The sequence below is a fragment of the Vigna angularis genome, chromosome 8 (assembly GCF_016808095.1).
Source record: "Vigna angularis cultivar LongXiaoDou No.4 chromosome 8, ASM1680809v1, whole genome shotgun sequence".
Taxonomy (NCBI): domain Eukaryota; kingdom Viridiplantae; phylum Streptophyta; class Magnoliopsida; order Fabales; family Fabaceae; genus Vigna; species Vigna angularis.
In genome coordinates, this window is record NC_068977.1 from 15,805,581 (window position 1) to 15,829,739 (window position 24,159).

Genomic DNA, 24,159 nt, shown 5'->3' on the forward strand with positions numbered 1-24,159 from the left:
CGGAGGGATCCACGAGCGGAGGAGGCGACGCAGTGACATTAACGACCGTTGTAATGGCGGCAGTGGTCGAAGGAGGAACATGTTCGCCGCCTTCCATTGGGGAGAGAAGAAACTCTCCCCGCCTTATATTCCGGTCTTTTCTGTCTCAACAGACAATTTGTTCTTTCTTCCAAAATTAATCTAAAATTATAAAATTGCAGTAGAGAAAAAAAACATGAAATAGAGAGGGAGAGAAAGAAAGAGAGACAGACATTGAAGAGAGAGAAAACGATTTTACAAGGGTTAAAGGCATTGTGTTTGTAGGCAGAGAGGAGTGAGAGGAACCTGTGGTGGTCATGATTTGGAGGATTTTTGGCGAAGCCCCTATGTATTTTTGTGAAGGAGCAACATCAATGGTGTTTTCAAGAAAGAAGCAACAACAATTCAGTTCTTTTCTGAAAAGTAATTTTTTATTAAAACTAGTCAAAATGAGGGTTTTTCTAGATCTGAAATATTCACATCACCTCTTTGACACATTCAAAAAGTAAGGATTTTAAACAAAATAACATTGCGTTGTATACGATAATCCAATCCCAAAATTGATCACCATTGTCACAAGATGTACCAAACACATTAGATTGGGCTAATTTATGATAACACTTTGAACGATGAAACAACAAAATCAACTGAAAAATAAGGAAAAGAAAACTTGTTCTTATCATAAACCAGATTCATTGTGTTTTATTACAGTAAGAATTATCAGAGTACACAATGTAACATCCCAAAAAAAATTTTGCCCTTTTTTAAAATTCAAGACTTGAAATATTACAATAATACAGTTACGGTAACACCCCGAACCTCAAGCTCAAATCCATACAAAAGTTTACAGCTCAGATAGAACAATAAGGATAACATTGAAACCTTCTAATGCACTCTTCCATCTCTTCCTGCACTTGCGCCAGACCACGCGACATCTCTTCATCTGCTCCCGTATAACAAAAACGTTATACGATCATCGCAAAAATGTGATTTCCAATACATGCACAAATAAGTAAGGGTGAGCTAACATGCAATATATCATTTATAAAAGTATGCATAATTGTTTTGATAAAAACATCATGTAATAATTAGGATAGACATTCCCATACACCAACATACCAAACTTCTACTAGACACTCACACGGACGATACAATGATGAGCTACTGGACAAAGCTATTCCCCAAACCTTCTAACCGGATACTATTTGGACGGACGCTATCTGCCGAACCCTATCTAAAGAATATTATTAGGCTGAAACCCATTTAAACGAACGCTAGGTAATCATGCACAATTGAGCCGAACACTAAACTCAGGAAACCATAATGACCGAACACTCTCATAATGAACACTGAGATCAAACACTAGGCTGAACGCTAGAAACTGAACGCCAGATCGAATACTGATTGCACAAACATTAAGATTGATCACTGAGGCTCGACACTAGACATCAAACGCTATTAGACCGGATACCATTAAGTCGCACACCAAGAGACCGAATGCTAAGTAAGATCAAACACTAGACTTCACGCTGAGACAACGCACTCTACTAGGACAATTACCATAATTTCGAACATTATTCAAACGATCGCTTAAAGATCAAACCTCGTGCACCACAGATTAAATACCATTCGGACGAACACTTAATTGATCACTTTACTAGATTTAACACTATCTGAGGGTAACCTCATCGAGGCCGGATGTTCCCTATGTATAACCACTAACCGTTAACAGTCCTTGTCTAAGACAAGCGTCATCCAAACCGAGCACTACCTATGAACGATCACTGCCTGAATCATGCATCATTACAACTAATCACTATTAATTAATCGATCGCTACCTCAACGAATATCAAGGCCGGTCACTCCCCATAAATGATTGCAACCTCAGAGCAACATCACCAATAAAGATCATTCTCTAAGAACCATCGCTACAAGACAGAACACTAGAATAAAGAACGCCTGAGTCAGGGTTAAACACCTAAAGTACTCTATTGAGCACCTCAGTACTGACTGAACGTAATCAAACTAAACCACAGGGTACCAAAATACGACCGGACACTAACTACCTGAGAACAACTAACATCAAGATCAACTGTTACCTAATAACGCCTACTACCCGAAAGTAAATAATACCAAGACCGGACGTCACTAATAATAACACACGCTACTACCTATAGACCCAACAAGTTTTACTTCCCATCTCTCTCGAAGAATTATTCTAAATCCAGTTTTATCTGCACTGCCATCTCTCCCGTACCAATACGATCATCACGGTTGGAAACCACAGCCACAACATGCAAGATGAATAACCAGAAGCATCACATCATAACCCAATACATATAAACTATAACAATTCCCATGATAAATTGATCCACATGACGATGCCAACTAATCTTTCATAAACTAATGTCGTTTACTTGTAATTCGTCGTCATAACCTGCTCTCAATAACAGGCGACCCGAGCCGTCTTCCATCGCGACTTCAGACCTATCTCCCCGACTCCTCAAGGACTAACGAGTAAAAACATCGATACTACGCGTAACGATGCACTATACTCAACACGAGCCGAAGTCATTGGGCGAGACATTCACCTCCTCGCGCAGAAGAAGGTGACACTCGAATCTCCGTCTCACGCGTGAGACTAGCAAAAATGCTAAAAAGACCGACGAAGTTACAAGTAAATAACATAGTGTATGTACCACCTCCAACAGAATAAACGTGCTCAATCACGAAGTCATACATATTCTCATTAATATGTATAACTAAACCAATAGAATAAACGTGCTCAATCACGAAGTCATACATATTCTCATTAATATGTATAACTAAACCAATATTGGATCAAGGAAACAACCAACAATTCTCGATAATCGTTGTCAAAATACTCCCACAGATACATGCATTATTGCCGAACGCTATTTCCAACTCTGATGTTGTCTGAACGAACGTTCTGGAATCAATCCTCCTCAAAGGCCGAACGCTGCCGATGAACACCAAACCTTATTAACCGAGCTCCAAGGACGAACACTCACAAAACCAAGCACGAACGCTCACAAAACCAAGGACGAACGCTCACAAAACCAAGGACGAACGCTCACAAAACCAAGGACGAACGCTCACAAAACCAAGGACGAACGCTCACAAAACCAAGGACGAACGCTCACAAAACCAAGGACGAACGCTCACATAACCAAGGACGAACGCTCACATAACCAAGGACGAACGTCCAAGATCCACACCGAACACTTAATACCGAACGCTCATTTACATCAAAAACCGAACGCTCAAATACACCCAAAACCGAACGCTCAATTACATCCAAAACCGAACGCTCGATTACACCTATAAACCGAACGCTCACTTACACTCATAACCGAACGCTCACTTACACTCATAAATCGAACGCTCACTTACACTCATAAACCGAACGCTCACTTACACTCATAACCGAACGCTCACTTACACTCATAACCGAACGCTCACTTACACTCATAACCGAACGCTCACTTACACTCATAACCGAACGTTCAGGATTCAAACCTAAAATTCTCTTTTTAAGAACGAACGACTGCAATCACTAATACTCAAAACCGAACGCCCAAGTTGAAACCTAGAATATCAATTGATAACGAACACTCACAATCTGTACAATTCGAATACTAAACTAAGTACGAACGTCCAATAACTCTCATTCACTGGATAAATATCATTGACGAACGTCTAACATTCAACTAACATAAGGACGAACGCTGCGCTCATTACACGAGAATACAAAACCGGACGCTCACAGATCAAGCCCAGAACGAACGTAACGCTCGTAACAGGAGGAGGCAAGACCGAACGGTCACTAGTTGAGGGAACGCTCGTTCTACAAGTTATAATTTGGCCGACCACTATTTGGTCGAGCACCAGTTGGACGAACGTCCTAAGTTTGCTGATTTCGGCGGACGCTCAAAATAATTACCGAACGTTCAGAAATTGGACGTCCGTCGAACACCAACTGGACGAACGTCCAATTTTCACCAAAATTGGACGTTCGCGCATTCTGCAGAATTCTGCAGAATCGCGCAGATCCAGAGAAACCCAGAAAACCCTATTTTCAACCCCTTCTTCCCAAATTTGCATCAAAATACAGATTATACCAACAATTAATGAAATAAATCAAACTCCCCTTACCTCTTGAAGACTTCCTTGTAAATTTTGGGATCTATCTCCTCCCAGATGTGCAGATCAAGATCTCCTTGCAACCTCAACAATTCTTCACTTCTTCTCCCAGATCTTGCTGCAAGGACTCCCCTCTCACCAGATGCTCAACCAGATCCTCCTCTCAGGCCTTCAGAAGTTGGAACAGCTTCCCATGGGTGCTCCTGGAACGGCTGGAAACGAAAGGGAGGAAGGGTTCCCTTCTTCTGGAAGCTCTCCCTCATACCAAAGATAAGCCTCTCTCTCCTTTTTTTTTTCCAAGCTTCCCGTAAGATGCACCTCCAAATAATGCTTCCTAATAATGCAAGAGGTGGGTGACCACCATGTCCCCACCACTCCTAAAATTACGGGTTTTACACACAAACTTTTTTAAGAAAAAAAAAACAACGCAAAAGAAAAGTAGGAAGTAAACAACAACAGCATTGGATGATTCACAAGAAGAAGAAGCACCAACAGTAAGAATTATCCGAAAATTCTATTATTAAATCCCATTTCAGAAACCCTATTATTAAAATCTAATCTTTTAAGAAATTCCACGTATAAAGCTTTCAGCATGCCACGTCTAAAAAATTTGCCACGTCAATCTTCCACTTCATCAAAAACTTAACTCTCTTAACCAAATTTAACGGCAGGGGTCCAATTGATTCAAATTAGCACTTTTTAGGACTCAATTGGAAATTCCAAAAAATAAGGGATCAAAATGGGAAAAATCCACAAAAATAGGGACAACTAAAGGGTTTAACCCTTAAAATTATAACAAATTGTTCACATAAGTAGCTATGCATGACAGTGGAGGGATATAGGAAAAGGAAATTTTGACACCTTTCTCTTATAATAACATTTGAGTGATGCTAGTTGCACTTCACCTATTTTATCTTTATCTTGTATCTTTCATTTTATATATTTAACCTTCATTTATTAAAGTCGAAAGAAAATTAATAATGAGTTAAAGATTTTCAAACAACCAAAAACCTTCTAATCAACAACCCTAAATTTCCTTTGATTGTATAAACCTTATCCTATATGCACCCCCTTCACCCTTCCATTTTTTTCATTTTTATCATTGTAGCATTTTCTTCACTTTTATTGTTTTCTAAGTTGAGAGTTGAGAGGTTATACAGTGGTGGTTGTGATCCGTGGTGATGGTGTTGTGGATATTGGAGGAGGAAGAAGGTGCTGACAAAGAGCTCATCGAAGTAAGTTTAATATTTCAAGTAAACACCCTTAACCGGCGTTGGAGTTGCGGTTAAGGGTGTTGTCGTCCCCGGTTCTATATAGCCGAACTTCAAATTTCGGCTGCCCTCAATCGCACTTCGAACTACGGTTTAAGGGGGCCACATTTCCAACTTCGGTTGCACTGTGCAAATTACATTTTTTTAAAAATTTGTACTTTATGTATTATGTTGTATGATTTTTTTTTAATATATGTGTTATTTAATGGATTATGCTCTATTATATGTAATAGTTATGAGTCCAGGTTGGGTAGTTTTAGGTTTTGTTGTTTGGGGTTGTTTTGGGTATGCAAAGTTGAAGAAAAGTTAGAAGAATAGTGGGATGTTGCATGGAGATTTTTTTACGTAAGTTTAAGTGTGTGAAAGAGAGAGTAACAGTATGTTATACATAAGAAAAAAAGTTTGGGTATAAGGTGGTGTGTATGTTTTGGGTAGTTAAATGATGCATGGGAAATGGGTTCTTATTTTCGTGTTGCATGGGATTTAAATTGTTGTATTCCTTGAGGAGGTGATGGAAGTCTGCCTAGGATTGGAACTCGCAGGTAGCAACTCCAAACAGCAAGCAATGATGGTGCAGCGGAATGAATGAAGATGAGAGGTGTTTTGGTGTGTTTTTAATGAAAGGAGTGTGTGTAGAGACCTCTCAACTCAGAAGGCCTTCCTACTATGGAAGGAAGCTAGAGGAAAGGGTAGAGAAAGTGAAGAGAAAGAGTGACTCAAGAGCATATAGGACTGGAATCAAATTCTGCAGCATTTCACTAAAGCTCAAAAGTGAAAATTACAAAGGAGAGACCCTCTTATTTATAGGTGAATAAGGGCCTCAATTCTGTCCTAATTTCCCTCCAAAATTCGAAATAAGAAACGAGGTTGGAGGCCAAGTCAGCTAGGTCATGAAAAGCATGCTGGTCACATGGACAATGTTGCCAAAACATGCTTCAGGCAGCTCCACTGGTGTTGGAGCGCCTGGGCGCACGTGAGCTGGGAAGTCCATTTGGTGAATCTACGTTGGAGCCCCCCTTGTCTAAGGGCGTTGGAGCGGCCCTGGTGCTAATTCCTTAAAGAATGTTTTTCCCAAATCTGATTGGTTTGCCATGGTTCTTACTTTTATTATATCCTACAAAATCATTATTTACAAATATTAGTTTTTAGACAAGAGAAGAAGGATTTTCATAAGTAACCTTCCATAGAAGTAAAGTGTTAGGTGATCCTTCTTCTTCTTGAATCTTCCTTGCCATGGCTTTAGTAAGAGGTCCAATGTGATTCCTTGATGGTCTTCCATCAGACCCTCCCTCTTGAAAAGGATTTGTCCTCAGATCTGCTTCATCATGTTGATCATATCTTGTGAAAGGAATTAAGTCGCAAACGTTAAAAGTAGGACTGACATCATAACTTTCAGGAAGGTCTAATATGTATGCATTATCATTTATCTTTTTGACCACTTTGAAAGGATCATCTCCTCTTGGACTAAGTTTGGACTTTCGCTGAGAGGGAAATATTTCCTTTCTCAAATGAAGCCAAACTAAGTCTCCTTCTTCAAAAACTATTTTCTTTCTCCCTTTGTTGTTATATTTTGTATATTTTTGGGTTTCTTTTTCAATTTGGTTTTTAACCTTCTCATGTAACTTCTTGATAAACTCCACTTTAGATACACCTTCTTTATGAAGAAAAGAAGATGATTATGGAAGAGGAAGTAAATCAAGAGGTGTAATAGGGTTAAAATCATAAACAACCTTAAAAGGAGAAATATTAGTAGTCTTGTGAACTACTCTATTATAAGAAAATTCAATATGAGGTAGATGATCATCCCAACTTTTTTTATTACCTCTTAAATTACCCTTAATAAGGTAGATAGAGATCTATTTACTAGTTCAGCTTGTCCATCAGTTTGTGGGTGACATGTAGTGGAAAATATAAGTTTAGTTCCTAGCTTTTCCCATAAAGTTTTCCAAAAATGGCTTAGGGACTTAACATCTCTATCAGACACTATGGTTTTGGGTAAGCAATGCAATCTCATTATTTCTTTAAAGAAGAGTCTAGAGATATAGCTAGCAACATCTACTTTGTGGCAGGATATAAAATGTGCATGTTAAAATATTTACCCTATTTATCATGATTATATTGTGTCTAGGATTACCTTATTTATCATGATTATATTGTGTCTAAGGTTACCCTATTTATCATGATTACATTGTGTCTAGAGTTACCTTATTTATCATGATTATATTGTGTCTATAGTTACCTTAGTTATCATGATTATATTGTGTCTAATAAGGTTACCCTAATTATCATGTACTCTTGTATCAATTTAATTTTATAAATAGAAGATTATGAGAAGGATCAATTAAGCCCTCAAGAATTATTTCTTTTCAATCTCAAGTTGGTATCAGAGCAGGTTGTCTGAGTCTCTTCCTACTCTGTCTTTGTTGCGCCGGTGGCGGCATTGACCCCCGGCGGCCTTAAAAATTTCATCTTTTCTAAAATAGCTAAATGAGCAGTTTCATTTTGAATCTTGTCTAGTCTTCAAACCTTAGTTGTTGTCCGCAACTGTTAAGCACTGTTTGTCATTGTCCAATGTTGTTTGCCGCTGTTCGGCACTGTTTTCTGCTATCCGGCATCGTTTGACGCTGTCCGGTGCCATTTGCCGCTGTCCAGGCGCCGTTCGCCGCTGTCCAGGCGCCGTTTGCCGCTGTCCAGGCGCCGTTTTCCGCTGTCCAGGCACCGTTTACCGCTGCCCAGGCGCTGTTTGTCACTGTTTGACATCGTTTGTCGTTGACTGGTGCCATTTGTCGTTGTCTGGTGCCATTTGTCGTTGTCCATCTAGCACTGTTTTGCCACTGTGAGGAGTTGTAGAAGTTTGTCACCATCAACTTCTGTTTCCCACCGTCCGCAGCTGTCCGTTGCCGACCACTGTCCGCTGCCAACCACCGTCTATTGTCCTCCGTTGCCATCTGCTGCCACAGTTTAGTCCGACTCGCTTCCTTGAGCGAGAGGGTTAGTTCTCATCCAGACGTCACCATGTGCGCCACATTTGTCCGACGTTCGCCTCTGCCATTGTCACATTTTCTCTCGCGAAGTTAGGGGTTTTGTATGTAACACCCAAATAATTTAAAGGGTATTACTGATAGTAAAGACTAAATTAATTTGATATCTGATATAAACAATCAAACTTTATTTCAATTCTTTCAAAGTACAATTCCAAACTTACAAACTTTAAACAATATAGTCTTCACCACTTAACATAAATTCGAAATTTAACTTATAAGTCTTACACAACATATTTTTCCAATGCAAATTTATTCTTTTTACAAAAATCCCTGAAAGTTTTTCCCCGCATCTCTCTCTGTCGCAACCGAAAAATCGCGACGGGACGACGATCCGAAAAAAGGAAAATATTTTTGGAAAAGAGATTTGGAGTCGCCACCATAGTTTATTCTGGAAAACTACGGAAAAACCATAAAATGATAAGGCATGGTCTATTAGAACCAGATTCTTGGTTCGGGAGTCGGTTACGTGTAGGGAAGGTATTAGCACCCTACAACGCCTGCCTTAAGGCAATACCTTTAATTAAATATGCGAATATGATGTGGTTTTCAAAATGTTTAACTTTCCCTTGAAATAAAAACTCTAAAGAAACAAACAATATTTTTTAGTTTTTTTGGGCCCGACAAGGATTGACCTTGCTCCTACGTATTCTCATTCAGAATGAGAAATCAGGGTTCCGTAGTTCGTCATGAAATTGTTTGAGAAATTTGCTTGAAGAAATTGATTTTGGATTTTTGGGGAAATGAACCTGACAAGGACTGGCCTTGCTCCTACGTATCTCCACTTTTGATGGAGAATCAAGGATCACGTAGTTCTGGCTAGCAATATTGATTGTTGTTTGAAAATGTGGATGTTTTTAGTTTTTGAAGATTTTTATATTTTTTGGTATTTTTTGATGTAATATTTAGATTTTTTTTGCGTAATGAGCACTAGGCTGATGCGTACGATCGCACGAGCACTCACACGGCTTTTTCTTTGTTTTTTATTGTTTTGCGTAATGAGTACTAGGCTGATGCGTACGATCGCACGAGCACTCACACGGCTTTTTTATTATTTTTTATTGTTTTGCCTAATGAGTACTAGGCTGATGCGTACGATCGCACGAGCACTCATACGATTTTTTTTTGTTTTTTTTTTATATTTTGGGTAACGAGTACTAGGCTGATGCGTACGATCGCACGAGTACTCATACCGATATTTATTATTACATGTTTTTTAAAGTTTTATATTTTTTTATTTTTTTATTAAGAAAGAGAGGTGAGTTGAAATATCTATGACGTAAAAATATCAAAAAGCATAGGATAAAATTGTGGTAGAAAATAGGATAAATTTATAAACTAAAAAATGATCAAAATGAATATAAGTAGAATGAAAAGAAAATGTGTACCTTGTTAAAGATTTGAAAGATGAAGTAAGACTTTGCTTGTAATAAGTTGTGAGAAGAGGTAAATTGATGGTGAAGAAGATGAATTTGTAGTAGAAATGTGGTATGGGATTTATTATGTATATAGAGATAGTAAAATGTGAGAGAAAAATGAAGTAGAGTTTTGGGATGGAATGAAGAGATTTTTAGAGAGAAGAGATGGATATTATGTAATTGTGTGTGTGAAGTGAAGAGAATGTAGGTATTTATAGAGTTAAGGATGAAGAAAGTTGATGAATAAAAATAATATAATAAGTTGGTGGAAAATTTAGATGAATTAAAAAAAGGTGAATAGAAAAAGTTAATGTGGAAAATAAGTGAAAGAAATAATATAAAAAGTTTGTGGAAAAATTAGGTGAAATAAAATATAGTGAATAGTAAAAGTTAATGTGGAAAATAAGTGAAAGAAATAATATAAAAAGTTGGTGGAGAAATTAGGTGTGGAAATTAAGTGAAAGAAATAATATAAAAAAGTTGGTGGAGAAAGTAGGTAAAATAAAATATAGTGAATAGTAAAAGTTAATGTGGAAAATAAGTAAAAAAATAATATAAAAAGTGGGTGGAAAAATAAGGTGGAGAAAAATGGATAATAATAAAAAATGTTGATGGAGAAGATATAATTAAAAAATGTAAGTGGAATAATTAGAAAAGTTGATATATAAAATTAATATGGAAATGATGTGGAAAAAGTAAATGAAAAAGGTAGATGATGTGGAATGAGATGTGGAGGGTGATGTGGATGGTGATGTGGAGAGTGGGGTGTAATAAGAGAAAAGAGGTGATGAGAAAGTAAAAAAGTAAGAGATTATTTTGGGCCATTGGATTAAGTGTTTAAAAGAAAATTTGGGGGTGCAAAAAGTAAAATAAATAGTATTTTTCATTTTGTTTTTTTTTATGTTTTTTTTATTTATTTTTGTGATGAATTATACTTACCCGGACGAAATTGGGTATTGACAGCTGCCCCTCTTTACTTAGATTTTACTAGATAATATGACAAACAACGTTTTTATATTATTAGAGTAAAAGATAAGTAAAGATAGAAATACTAATTTCGTCTGGGTTTCAAAGAGAAAAGAGGAGAATAACAATCGATTCAAGTACATAAGATGAAGAGAATCACGATGCAATAAAAAGGGTTCGACCAATTCCTAGCAGAGGATCGATATCCAAAAGAGAAACTAAAGGTGCCATACAAAAATTGAACTTAAGGGCTAGGCAAAAATTGAACTTAAGAGCCAGTGTGAAAACTTGGCTTAGGGGCCAGTGTGAAAACTGGGCTTGGGGGCCAGTGTGGAAACTGGGCTTTGGGGGCCAGTGTGAAAACTGGGCTTGGGGGCCGGTGTGAAAACTGGGCTTTTGGGGCCAGTGTGGAAACTGGGCTTAGGGGCCAGTGTGAAAACTGGGCTTTTGGGGCCAATGTGGAAACTGGGCTTGGGGGCCAGTGTGAAAACTGGGCTTTTGGAGCCAGTGTGAAAACTGGGCTTGGGGCCAGTGTGGAAACTGGGCTTTGGGGGCCAGTGTGAAAACTGGGCTTGGGGGCCAGTGTGGAAACTGGGCTTGGGGGCCAGTGTGAAAACTGGGCTTTTGGGGCCAGTGTGGAAACTGGGCTTGGGGGCCAGTGTGAAAACTGGGCTTTTGGGGCCAGTGTGGAAACTGGGCTTGGGGGCCAGTGTGAAACTGGGCTTTTGGGGCCAGTGTGGAAACTGGGCTTGGGGGCCAGTGTGAAAACTGGGCTTTTGGGGCCAGTGTGAAAACTGGGCTTGGGGCCAGTGTGGAAACTGGGCTTTGGGGGCCAGTGTGGAAACTGGGCTTTGGGGGCCAGTGTGAAAACTGGGCTTGGGGGCAAGTGTGGAAACTGGGCTTGGGGGCCAGTGTGAAAACTGGGCTTTTGGGGCTAGTGTGGAAACTGGGCTTGGGGGCCAGTGTGAAAACTGGGCTTTTGGGGCCAGTGTGGAAACTGGGCTTGGGGGCCAGTGTGAAAATTGGGCTTTTGGGGATAGTGTGGAAACTGGGCTTGGGGGCCAGTGTGGAAACTAGGCTTTGGGGCCAGTGTGAAAACTGGGCTTGGGGCCAGTGTGAAAACTAGGCTTGGGGCCAGTGTGGAAACTGGGCTTGGGGGCCAATATGATAATTGGGCTTTGTGGGCCAGTATGGAAACTAGGCTTTCCAATTTTGAAATTCTTGAAACTTGTAATTTGAGAAATGTTGGCCAGTATGGAAACTGGGCTTAGGGGCCAGTATGGAAACTGGGCTTGGGGCCAATGTGATAATTGGGCTTTGTGGGCCAGTATGGAAACTGTGCTTTCAAATTTTGAAATTCTTGAAACTTGTAATTTGAGAAATGTTGGACAGTGTGGAAACTGGGCTTAGGGGCCAGTATGGAAACTGGGCTTGGGACCAATGTGATAATTGGGCTTTGTGGGCCAGTATGGAAACTGGGCTTTCAAATTTTGAAATTCTTGAAACTTGTAATTTGAGAAATGTTGGCGAGTGTGGAAACTAGGTTTAGGGGCTAGTATGGAAACTGGGCTTTCAAATTTTGAAATTCTTGAAATTTGTAATTTGTGAAATGTCTTGTAATTTTGATAGAAATTTGATTTTTGAAAAAGCGTAGGGGTGTTGAAACCTTTCATTTTGTGGGCCAGTGTAGAAACTGGGCTTTCGAATTTTGAAATTCCTGAAACTTCAAATGTTATTTAATTTTGACACAAATTTGAAAGCTTATCGACATGAAACAATATGGCTTGAGAGAGAAAATCTGAATGTTATTCTTTTTGTGTTTTCTTTGGTTTTTTTTTTTTGAAGAAGGAAATCGATAACCATTCATGTCAATGAAGAGGGTTTCGATGAGAAATACTTTCTTTTTGATAAATATATGAAAACATTTGCTTTGTTTTGTTTTTTGTTATTTTTTCGAGTCCATGGTCTTACTTGCAATCATCAGACTGGCCATTATTTCCAATGCTTAGAAAAGTGAGGAATGTCATACATCCGAGATCTAACTTTGAGATTATTACATTTTGACTTTTTCTCCCGAGACATTAACGTACATATGCTTGAATTCACTCGGAAGTGAAGAAATGGGAATTGTTTAGAATGGTTTGGAAGATAATGGGATAGCCATGCGGGCTTGCCACCTCATACGCTCCTTACAGGAGATGAGTGCCAAAGCGAAACACGAGGTACCTAAAAAGTTGCCCCGATTTGGTGTAATGAGTATGATGGTGAATCCATGATAATTCTGGTGAAAAATTCAAGTAAGATCTGCAAAGCTGCCCCATTCTTGAGATTATGGTTTGACGAATTTCAAGGAAAAGACGCGCGGTGAGGTTCACCAAGCTGCCCCAGTTTTGTTGTTGTTTTTTTTTTGTTTTTGGAATGGGGTTCCGTTTGGAAGAAGTAGTGGGTAGGAAAGGGTCAGCTAAAAGGATGGCTCAAATTGCTTCGATTTTCTTTTGTATGCTTTTGGCTGGTTGGTAGAGAGGTCCCCTATTCTTGAGACATTATTCATTTTCAAATCTTTTTTTTGGACACATTGAAAGTTATTTTGTCTTATCGCAAAATTAAGCTTTATGAAAATATGAGCAATCATCATTCGATCTGCGTGGACTTTGTTAGGCTTGTAACATGGCTAGGGGCTAAAAGGTATTGAATGAAAAGGGTATAAAGGCCCAAATGAAATGTTTGTCGGATACACATTTTTTTTAAAACAAGGGTTATCATCTACGCATTGCATCAACTATTTGATCTTTAGAGCACTTTGCTTTTGTCTTGAACTTCGTTTTTCCTTCATCTCTGGTTAATTCTTTTTTATTGTTGTTTTTTTTTTTACTCTTTTTGAAGGATTCGCTTCATTTGATCGTTGAGTACTCTTCATCTGCATTCCAAGTTGACTCATACTGATGATAACCCTTGCTTGGGAATAATTTTGAAAAAAAATTTATTTTTGGCTCAAACGGGGTAACAATGGTTATAGTTTTTTGCTTTTTGGATAAAGAAAGAAGGCCACACATCATTTTGAACTCTGATTGCTTTATTTTCAAAAGATTAATTCTACGATTAGATGACCTCAACATGAGTCGTTTTTTCTTCCTTTCTTTTCTAGACCGCCCTTTCGGGTTTTTCAATATAGGGGACTTATTCTTTTTTTTTTTGAAAATTCTTTTGTTCTTTTGTTTGCCTCAATGGATTCAGGGATCACTCAACTAGCGCAAACGAGGATAATGTTGGTCAGGCCAATCTGCCCCAGTGTAAAGGTTTTTGTTACTGAGGGCAGTGACAATGTTTACTAGGGAAGATCCTTTATTTTGGAAAGTGAAGGGTGAGATTTTTCAAACACCATGTGCACAAACATCTCGAGAGAAAACATCAAATTGTTATTTTTGATTCAACATTTGACCTCGGAAAAATCTGACACTACAACTTTTGTTTTCTTTTTGTTATCAATTCTTTTATTTTCTTTTTTTTTCTATTTATATATTTTTTGCTATTTTCGAAAAAACAAGAGTTTGATAATTTGTAAGAAAGACAAGCGACTCAATATTGCCTTCATTTATTTGTTTTTTTTTTCAATTTTGTTATTCGCGGCTTTCGTTTTTCTCCACGACACCCTATTAGGACATGATTTCCAGTAAACCTTGGAGATACCAAATAATGAAAGTTCACATTAAAAGTCACGGATAAAAGCGTAATATCCATGAGCATAACCCTCGTAGCAAGACAAAACAACATCAGTTTCGCCTTTTACAACAACCTATGCTTTCCCATATAGTTCTTCATTTGTCCATGGCATTTGTAGGGGCGAACTCGCGCCTTGCCAGAGTGATGGATTGACTTTCTTCAAACTTTAAACATCCTGAATCGATCAAAGATTGCACTTTATGCTTTAAAGCCTTGCATGCCTCTGTTGAGTGTCCACACGCTCCTTCATGATAATCACACTTGGCGTTTGTGTCATAGCTCTTTGGGTACGGAGGTCGTATAGGTCTAGTTGGACAAACCTTTATGAGGTTTCTGCGGAGAAGATCTGGCAGTAACTTTGTATAGGTCATGGGGATAGGAGTGAAGCTGGCGACCTTCTCATCACGATTGTAATTTCTTCGCTCAATGGGTCGATTGGACCCATGAGAATGTGACATTTGAGGATAGGCAATAAAATGTGAGTTAGCTCTTCGTTTTTTATCTTTCTCATGTCTAGGACCATACTCATTTAAACTCGCTACTAGTTGTGGGCCTAGTGCAATTTTTCCATTTCTTATGCCACCCTCGACCCTCTCTCCAATTACTACTATGTCTGCAAAACTTGAGGAGACACTGCTTATCATGTGTTCATAAAATGGTGGTTGTAGAGTATTCAAAAATATGGTAGTCATCTCCTTGTCTCTCAGAGGCGGTTCTACTTGAGCAGCAATTTCTCTCCACCTTTGGGCATATTCTCTAAATGATTCAGACTCTTTCTTCACCATGTTTTGCAGTTGTATTCTGTCAGGTGTTAGATCTTTATTATATTCATACTGCCTTAGGAATGCATCAACCAGATCTTTCCATGAATAGATGTGAGTAGTTTCTAAGCGCATGTACCAAGTCAGAGCTACGTCAATTAAACTTTCTTGGAAGATGTGAATCAAAAGTTTTTCATCGTGGGCATAAGCCGCCATTTTTCTGCAGTACATGGTTATATGGCTCCATGGGCAAGTATTTCCCCGATATTTCTCAAATTCTGGCAACCTGAACTTTGGAGGTATCACCACATCAGGAACTAAACATAGTTTTCTAGCATCTCCAAATTCAAAACTTCCTTCACCTTCTATGGCTCTTAACCTCTTCTCAAAGACTTCTAATTTACTCTTATCGTCCTTAAAATCTGCTGGTGTAACGACATAAGATGAAGACTTTGTCTCAGGTTGTTTTTTCATTATCATGTTCTCAATACCTGGTTGGATTGTCTTCCCAGGAATTGTGAAAGTGGTTGCCCCAAGCTCGCCTTCTACTTCAACTGCATTACCTTCGGCCTTTTGAGTATCAAGATGCCCCAAGTCCACTCCTGATGGTGGAGTATAATTCGGGGGAAGACCATAGGAAGGGAAAGTTTGTACTTCTGGAACTCTTTGTTGTGGTTGTTGTGCGCACAAATCTTTGGGGCTTTGTAAGGCATTCATGGCCTCTAGGATTTGAGTTATTTGTTCCTTCAGCTGTTGGATATCGACTTTCATCCCCTCTTGAACTTCTCCTTGGTTCTCCATGATTTTGCCACTGGTTCGTGTCCTTTAGGATGTTTTGGAGACTTTAGCCGTATTATTATTTTTAAACTGAATTTTATTAGATGAAATAAATTAAGAAAAAGAAAATAAAAATGAAAAGAAAAAGAGAAAAGACAAAGCAACGCAATTACTATAGTAAGAAATTATAAAGATGCGAAAACATTGCCAAATGTATAATCTGGAAATTAACATGAAACAAAGTCAATAGGACAGTCCATTCACAACATTTAAGTTCAACACATGTGAGGTGTGCAAAATCACGATCAACTATCATGAGCCTCAGCCATTACATTCTTCATTTCTCTTATCAGTTTCTTGCAGTAATTGAGGAAAGTTTCAACCTTCTCAGGTGGGTTAAAGATCGGCAATGCAGACTCAGCATCAGCTAATAGCTTAGGGACATCCTTAATGACTTCATTGGCAAGGGAAGCTAGTTGTGTGAAACTTCTCTTCCAGTTTTTTATAACTCGCCCTTGTTCAACGGTATACTCCTTCATCTGATTCATCAACTCTTGATGTTTTTTCTCTGATTCAGCCCGATGCCAACGTTCCTTCTTCAGTTTTGTCACTGCTGCATTCGCCTATTGTTCGGCGTCGTCCATTCTAATATGCATTTTGTGCAGTTCCTCTAGTACTTTTTGCTTGTCCCTCTGGGATTGGTCACACAATTGCTTCGTAACACGCTCTGATATCTCAATTATACCATATTCCCGGTCTTTCAAAGTCAGCTCAATGTTGGCCGCTACTAGCTCTTGCTTTTGTCTTATTAACAACTCCTCGTATGCTTCGCTGTTTTCCACACCTTCTTGCTTAAGATTCTCATAATCATGTTGTAGGCTCTGAAGATTATTGGTCAACTTGATATTTTCTAGTTTCATTTGCTCGAATTCTGCCTTCAACAATTTTACTTCCTCACTTTCAGCCTTATGAAATTGTTTTCCATAATCTAGGTTAGGAGAAGTTAACTCGAAAGGCAACTTCACTGTCCTAACCCTTTCTGCAATCCAATGGCTGTAAGGAATTCCTTCATCAATAGTCCATGGTCTGGGGTCCATTTCTGCACGAATAATGTTGCCCCAAGCATTCCTAACTTGATGAAGTACTTCAACAAAGGTTCCTTCCTCATAATAGATTTGCAATATGGCAAGAGACGCAGGTGTAGGTGATCCTCTCATAGGATGCCCAAATTGCCTTTGTGCTAACACAGGATTGTAATTAATACAACACCTAATACCCATGAGGGGTACATTAGGGTACCTGCCGCAGTGATATATAATTTGTGATCTACGCTGCCAAGGAACACACCATTTAATTTGATCCTCGTTTAAACTTGCACAAAGTTGTGCCCATTCATTTGCCCCTTTCAAATTTGATTTACACTGCAATAGCTCATCCATGGGGCACAGGGAATTTAAGGCATCTCCAGTCACACGGGAAATGAACCACATATACAACACTGGTAGACAACATAACATCTTTCCTCCCTTCAGTTCATAACAACGATTAAGGGTCCCATAAACTTCAGCCAGGACGGCAGTGACTGGATTCTCACAGCGCTCTTTGTACCCCACAAATGCGTTCATGGCGGCATAGTCGACGAAATTCTTGACATTAGGAAAAAGCATGACACCATAGAGGAGAAGAGCCAATACATCCATAAATGTTTCCCAGTTTTCCTCTTCAGCCAGACGATGCAAGTATCCCTTTAGGTATCCTTGAGGAAGGCCCCTCACTTTGCCCTTGATTGTGAACTTGCTCTCCAGCTTCATAGGGTGTACTTTCATGACCCTTGATAGCTGCAAGATAGGGACATACTGCCCAAGGTAATTGTATGGGGCTTTTCCCTCAAGAGGTATATTTAAAATCTGCTCGAATTCTTCCACTGTTGGCACCAATTGGAAATCTTGAAAAGTGAAACACCTTAGTGGCGGATCATAGTACTGGGCTAAAGTAGTAATTGCTGATGTTTGGACCTTCACCTCTAACAGGCTCAACAAATTCCCATACTCCTTCTTGAATGCGTCCTTTTGGGATGACTTCATTTTCTTTACCAGTTTTCTCAGACCATTCATATTTCCTTCCTCTGCTTCAATGGCTATCCTTTCCTTTAAAATGTTTGAACTTGAAGGTCGGTCAACTTCAAATCTCATGTTAATTTCCATTTTATCTCGACGGCTTAGTCACAAATTTATAACTTCCTACATATGACCCACAACAACAAGACCATAAAAAAATGCATGAGAAAAACACATGATGATAAAGTGATATACAACGCGTTTAATTTTTTTTTAAAAAAATCGGTTATAAGACGACACACATCTCCCATTCGTGCCTTATCAAAAGTTGAATAACTAGAGCTCTAAGGCCAAATATATGCACTCACAAGGATAGCTTCCTAATCCTTAAATCAAGGCCACTAGAGCTATGGCTCTTTTCACTGTTTCTCCACAACAGTCAGAGTAATCAACTAGATGTGGAGACACAAATGAAGAGAACAGACTCTAGCTGGAGTTCTCACGATAGCCAGACAGGAAGTACATCCCAGAGTGACACCGCTACACAACCCATCTATTTCTAAGTTGCGCTCAGACCCGGGTATAGGGCCTCACTCATGATATGCATATTGTGTGGAGGGAGATTATAATAAAAAACAACAATTGCAAAAATAAACACAGATAAGTAGAAACAATTATTTCAAACATAAATAAAAAGTAAAAGAAACTCACATGCAATTATTCCAAATATTAAACATAAATAAAGACAAAGGGAATAAAAACACAAAGAAAAACCACATTGAATTCACTTATCTAATTAAATGGCCTGACTCTCTGACATCCCCAGTGGAGTCGCCATCTGTCGCAACCGAAAAATCGCGACGGGACGACGATCCGAAAAAAGGAAAAATATTTTTGGAAAAGAGATTTGGAGTCGCCACCATAGTTTATTCTGGAAAACTACGGAAAAACCATAAAATGATAAGGCATGGTCTATTAGAACCAGATTCTTGGTTCGGGAGTCGATTACGTGTAGGGAAGGTATTAACACCCTACAACGCCTGCCTTAAGGCAGTACCTTTAATTAAATATGCGAATATGATGTGGTTTTCAAAATGTTTAACTTTCCCTTGAAATAAAAACACTAAAGAAACAAACAATATTTTTTAGTTTTTTTGGGCCCGACAAGGATTGACCTTGCTCCTACGTATTCTCATTCAGAATGAGAAATCAGGGTTCCGTAGTTCTTCATGAAATTGTTTGAGAAATTTGCTTGAAGAAATTGATTTTGGATTTTTGGGGAAATGAACCTGACAAGGACTGGCCTTGCTCCTACGTATCTCCACTTTTGATGGAGAATCAAGGATCACGTAGTTCTGGCTAGCAATATTGATTGTTGTTTGAAAATGTGGATGTTTTTAGTTTTTGAAGATTTTTATATTTTTTGGTATTTTTTGATGTAATATTTAGATTTTTTTTTGCGTAATGAGCACTAGGCTGATGCGTACGATCGCACGAGCACTCACACGGCTTTTTCTTTGTTTTTTATTGTTTTGCGTAATGAGTACTAGGCTGATGCGTACGATCGCACGAGCACTCACACGACTTTTTTATTTTTTTTTATTGTTTTGCGTAATGAGTACTAGGCTGATGCGTACGATCGCACGAGCACTCATACGGCTTTTTTTTGTTTTTTTTTATATTTTGGGTAACGAGTACTAGGCTGATGCGTACGATCGCACGAGTACTCATACCGATATTTATTATTACATGTTTTTTAAAGTTTTATATTTTTTTATTTTTTTATTAAGAAAGAGAGGTGAGTTGAAATATCTATGACGTAAAAATATCAAAAAGCATAGGATAAAATTGTGGTAGAAAATAGGATAAATTTATAAACTAAAAAATGATCAAAATGAATATAAGTAGAATGAAAAGAAAATGTGTACCTTGTTAAAGATTTGAAAGATGAAGTAAGACTTTGCTTGTAATAAGTTGTGAGAAGAGGTAGATTGATGGTGAAGAAGATGAATTTGTAGTAGAAATGTGGTATGGGATTTATTATGTATATAGAGATAGTAAAATGTGAGAGAAAAATGAAGTAGAGTTTTGGGATGGAATGAAGAGATTTTTAGAGAGAAGAGATGGATATTATGTAATTGTGTGTGTGAAGTGAAGAGAATGTAGGTATTTATAGAGTTAAGGATGAAGAAAGTTGATGAATAAAAATAATATAATAAGTTGGTGGAAAATTTAGATGAATTAAAAAAAGGTGAATAGAAAAAGTTAATGTGGAAAATAAGTGAAAGAAATAATATAAAAAGTTTGTGGAAAAATTAGGTGAAATAAAATATAGTGAATAGTAAAAGTTAATGTGGAAAATAAGTGAAAGAAATAATATAAAAAGTTGGTGGAGAAATTAGGTGTGGAAATTAAGTGAAAGAAATAATATAAAAAAGTTGGTGGAGAAAGTAGGTAAAATAAAATATAGTGAATAGTAAAAGTTAATGTGGAAAATAAGTAAAAAAATAATATAAAAAGTGGGTGGAAAAATAAGGTGGAGAAAAATGGATAATAATAAAAAATGTTGATGGAGAAGATATAATTAAAAAATGTAAGTGGAATAATTAGAAAAGTTGATATATAAAATTAATATGGAAATGATGTGGAAAAAGTAAATGAAAAAGGTAGATGATGTGGAATGAGATGTGGAGGGTGATGTGGATGGTGATGTGGATGGTGGGGTGTAATAAGAGAAAAGAGGTGATGAGAAAGTAAAAAAGTAAGAGATTATTTTGGGCCATTGGATTAAGTGTTTAAAAGAAAATTTGGGGGTGCAAAAAGTAAAATAAATAGTATTTTTCATTTTTTTTTATGTTTTTTTTATTTATTTTTGTGATGAATTATACTTACCCGGACGAAATTGGGTATTGACACTCTCATCATCTCTAAGCTTTTTCAACCGCATCTGCAACATTATCTGCTCACATATAACATGAGTTATATGATCATAGCACAAACAAATAAGGGTAAGCCAACCATATCATACAATCATTCAACTTACTTATAATATAAATGTTTCAATCATGTATTTCTGCAATTTATAAATACCATTATCTCGATGTCATTAATTCATTTTTTTCTTTCTTAACTTCTTCAAAATCATTTTTCTCATTTTCATAAACCTTACAAGTATACCATGCTTACTCACAAAGCCTTACGGTCAGACCGCTCTCTGCCTGCTTCCTTAAGCCTTACCTGTATACTATGTCTTACTTTCTGAAGCCTTATGGTCAGACCTCTCTCTGCCTGCTTCTATAAAACTTACAAATCATATGTTTATGTCAAAGCCTTATGGTCAGATCACTTTCTGCCTGCTTTCATAAACCTCGGGTGTTACTTTACTCATATCAAGCTCTCATGGTATAAACCGAACATACTACTCCCAGTAGTAAACATCATTTCATAAGTAATGATTTATTATATCCACTCCAACATTTCATAAAATCAACAATTCATACGCTCTTATCCACCTAACTCAATCATGTTCATTCTTTAATCATAAATTGACAATAACCCTTTTTGGTGTCAATAAATTAAACATATTGCCAGATATCATACTTCATATTATAAACTCATTTTTCCCATAACTCAATCATATCCAACATTTCATAAAATCAAGAATTCATACGCTCTTATCCACCTAACTCAATCATGTTCATTCTTTAATCATAAATTTTCAGCCTTCCTCCCTTGGCTATTTATAGCAAAAAAAAATTTACTATTCATTTTACTATTCACTGTAGCAGTACTGTAGCTGTACTACAATACTCCTGTAGCAGTACTGTAGCAACACATGATTCACAAGGTATTTTTACTGTAGCTATGTACATATTTTACTGTAGCACTATACGTATTTTACTGTAGCATTTATACAAAAAATTATTTTTTATTTCAAAAATATCTAGTATCTTAATTACAACAAATTTCAAGGATCTTACAATCGCCCTATCAACAAAAATTTTCGCCCTTGAAAATTAGCTATTTTAACAGAAGAGATATGGATATTCTTTTATCATAAATTCTTCTAATTCCCAAGTCATTTCTTGTGTGTCTTCATTCCAAAGTACCTTTACTGTGCGAATATCCTTTCCTCTTAGCTTCTTCATTTAAACATCTAGTATTCTTACTGGTCCAACTTCCATTGTTAAGTTCTCCTTGACCTGAATTTCATCAACTTCCAACACATGTTTTGGATCTGGAATATACCTCCTCAGTTGGGATACATGAAAAACGTTATGCAAATTTGCCAATCGAGGTGGTAATGCTATCTCATAAGCCACTGGCCCAATCTTTTTAAGAATTTGATATGGTCCGAGAAATTTTGGTGTCAGTTTCTTCATCTTGATAGCTCTCCTGACTCCTGTAGTAGGTGTTACTCGTAAGAATACATGATCTCCTGCCTCAAATTCTAACGGTCTTCTCCTTTTGTCGGCATATGACTTTTGTCTACTTTGAGTTGCTTTCATCCGATCTTGGATTAATTTTATCATTTTTGTGGTTCGCTGTAATAGCTCGGGTCCTACTGTCAGTGCTTCCCCATCTTGAAACCAACATAACGGTGTTCTACATCTTCTTCCATATAAAGCTTCATATGGAGGCATACCAATACTGGAATGATAACTGTTGTTGTAAGTAAATTCTACTAATGGTAGTATCTCATTCCAACTTCCGAGATGATCTAATACACAAGTTCTTAACAAATCCTCCAAAGACTGAATAGTTCTTTCTGTTTGACCATCAGTCTGAGGGTGATAAGCTGAACTCATCCTCAACTGTGTTCCTAGAGCCTTCTGTAGCGTCTGCCAAAACCTTAAAGTAAACCTTGGATCTCTGTCTGACATAATGCTTGTTGGTATGACATGCAACCTCACTACTTCCCCGATGTATAACTCCGTCAGCTTTTCTAGTGACATACATTGATTAATGGGCAAAAAGTGAGCGCTCTTGGTTAGTCTATCAACGATAACCCAGATAGAATCGTGACCTTTTGATGATGTTGGTAAATGTGTTACAAAGTCAATCGAGATACTGTCTCACTTCCGTTGAGGAATGTCTAACTGTCGTAACATCCCTCCCGGTTTTTGTAAGATCCTTGAAAATATTTGTAAGTTAAATGCTAAAAAAAATGATGAATAGTAAATTGTGAATAGTAAATTGTGAATAGTAAAAAGTGAATAAAAAAAAATTAATATTTGGAAAGGATAAGTGTTCCACGTAGCTTTGAGATCAGAATTCATCAAATTGCAAATAAAAATTATTTTTGTAGTAGTAAAATGAATAAAAAAAATGAATAGTTAAAATGAATAGTAAAAAATGAATAGTAAATTTTTTTTGCTATAAATAGCCAAGGGGGGGAGGTTGAAAATTTACACCAAAGAACTTAGAAAATTTGAGAGAAGAGAGTTGGAAGAATTTCTAATTTCAAAGGGGATATTCTGGAAGTTTTCAGAAAGCGAGGAGATTAAGTCTGTAATAGAGGTAAGGGAAGCTAACTTTGAGTATTTCTTTTTGTATTATCTTGAGTCTTGAATATGCTATATTTTTCTTTTGTCTGATTTTAAATCTTGAATATGGAGTATTTTGTTTCTGTATGATCTTGAATTTTAAATGAGAGTATACTTTTGTGTTAATATCCAAGTGTGATAGTTGTAAAATGTGATGTTGATTATGTTATGCCAATTGTATGTTATTAGTGGTTTATTTTTGTATTTTGGAAGGAATAGAAATTGTCTAATCGGCTCTGCCAGATTCAATTTCTTGTTTCCCCAAACATTTTATTGTTTTCCTTATTTATTTTTATTGTATTTTGGAAGGATTAGAAATTGTCTAACCGGCTCTGCCAGATTCAATTTCTTGATTCCCCAAACTTTTTATTTCCTTCCTTATTTATTTTTATTACATTTTTGGAAGGATTAGAAGTTGTC

At 37.4% G+C, this 24,159-nt stretch overlaps 2 protein-coding genes across 2 annotated transcripts; both read right to left on the minus strand.

Annotated features, from left to right (window-relative positions):
• Nucleotides 1–14,693: 14,693 nt before the first annotated feature.
• On the minus strand, nucleotides 14,694–16,160 carry LOC108344406 (uncharacterized). Its single transcript, XM_017582850.2, has one exon. It carries the CDS (start codon nucleotides 16,158–16,160, stop codon nucleotides 14,694–14,696), a length of 1,467 nt encoding a protein of 488 aa, XP_017438339.2.
• A 599-nt stretch (nucleotides 16,161–16,759) lies between these two features.
• LOC108344405 (uncharacterized) lies at nucleotides 16,760–18,340 on the minus strand. Its single transcript, XM_052867818.1, has 2 exons — nucleotides 17,699–18,340; nucleotides 16,760–17,557 (listed from the first exon to the last, which is right to left on the minus strand). Exons 1-2 carry the CDS (start codon nucleotides 18,338–18,340, stop codon nucleotides 16,760–16,762), a joined length of 1,440 nt encoding a protein of 479 aa, XP_052723778.1.
• Nucleotides 18,341–24,159: the final 5,819 nt, after the last annotated feature.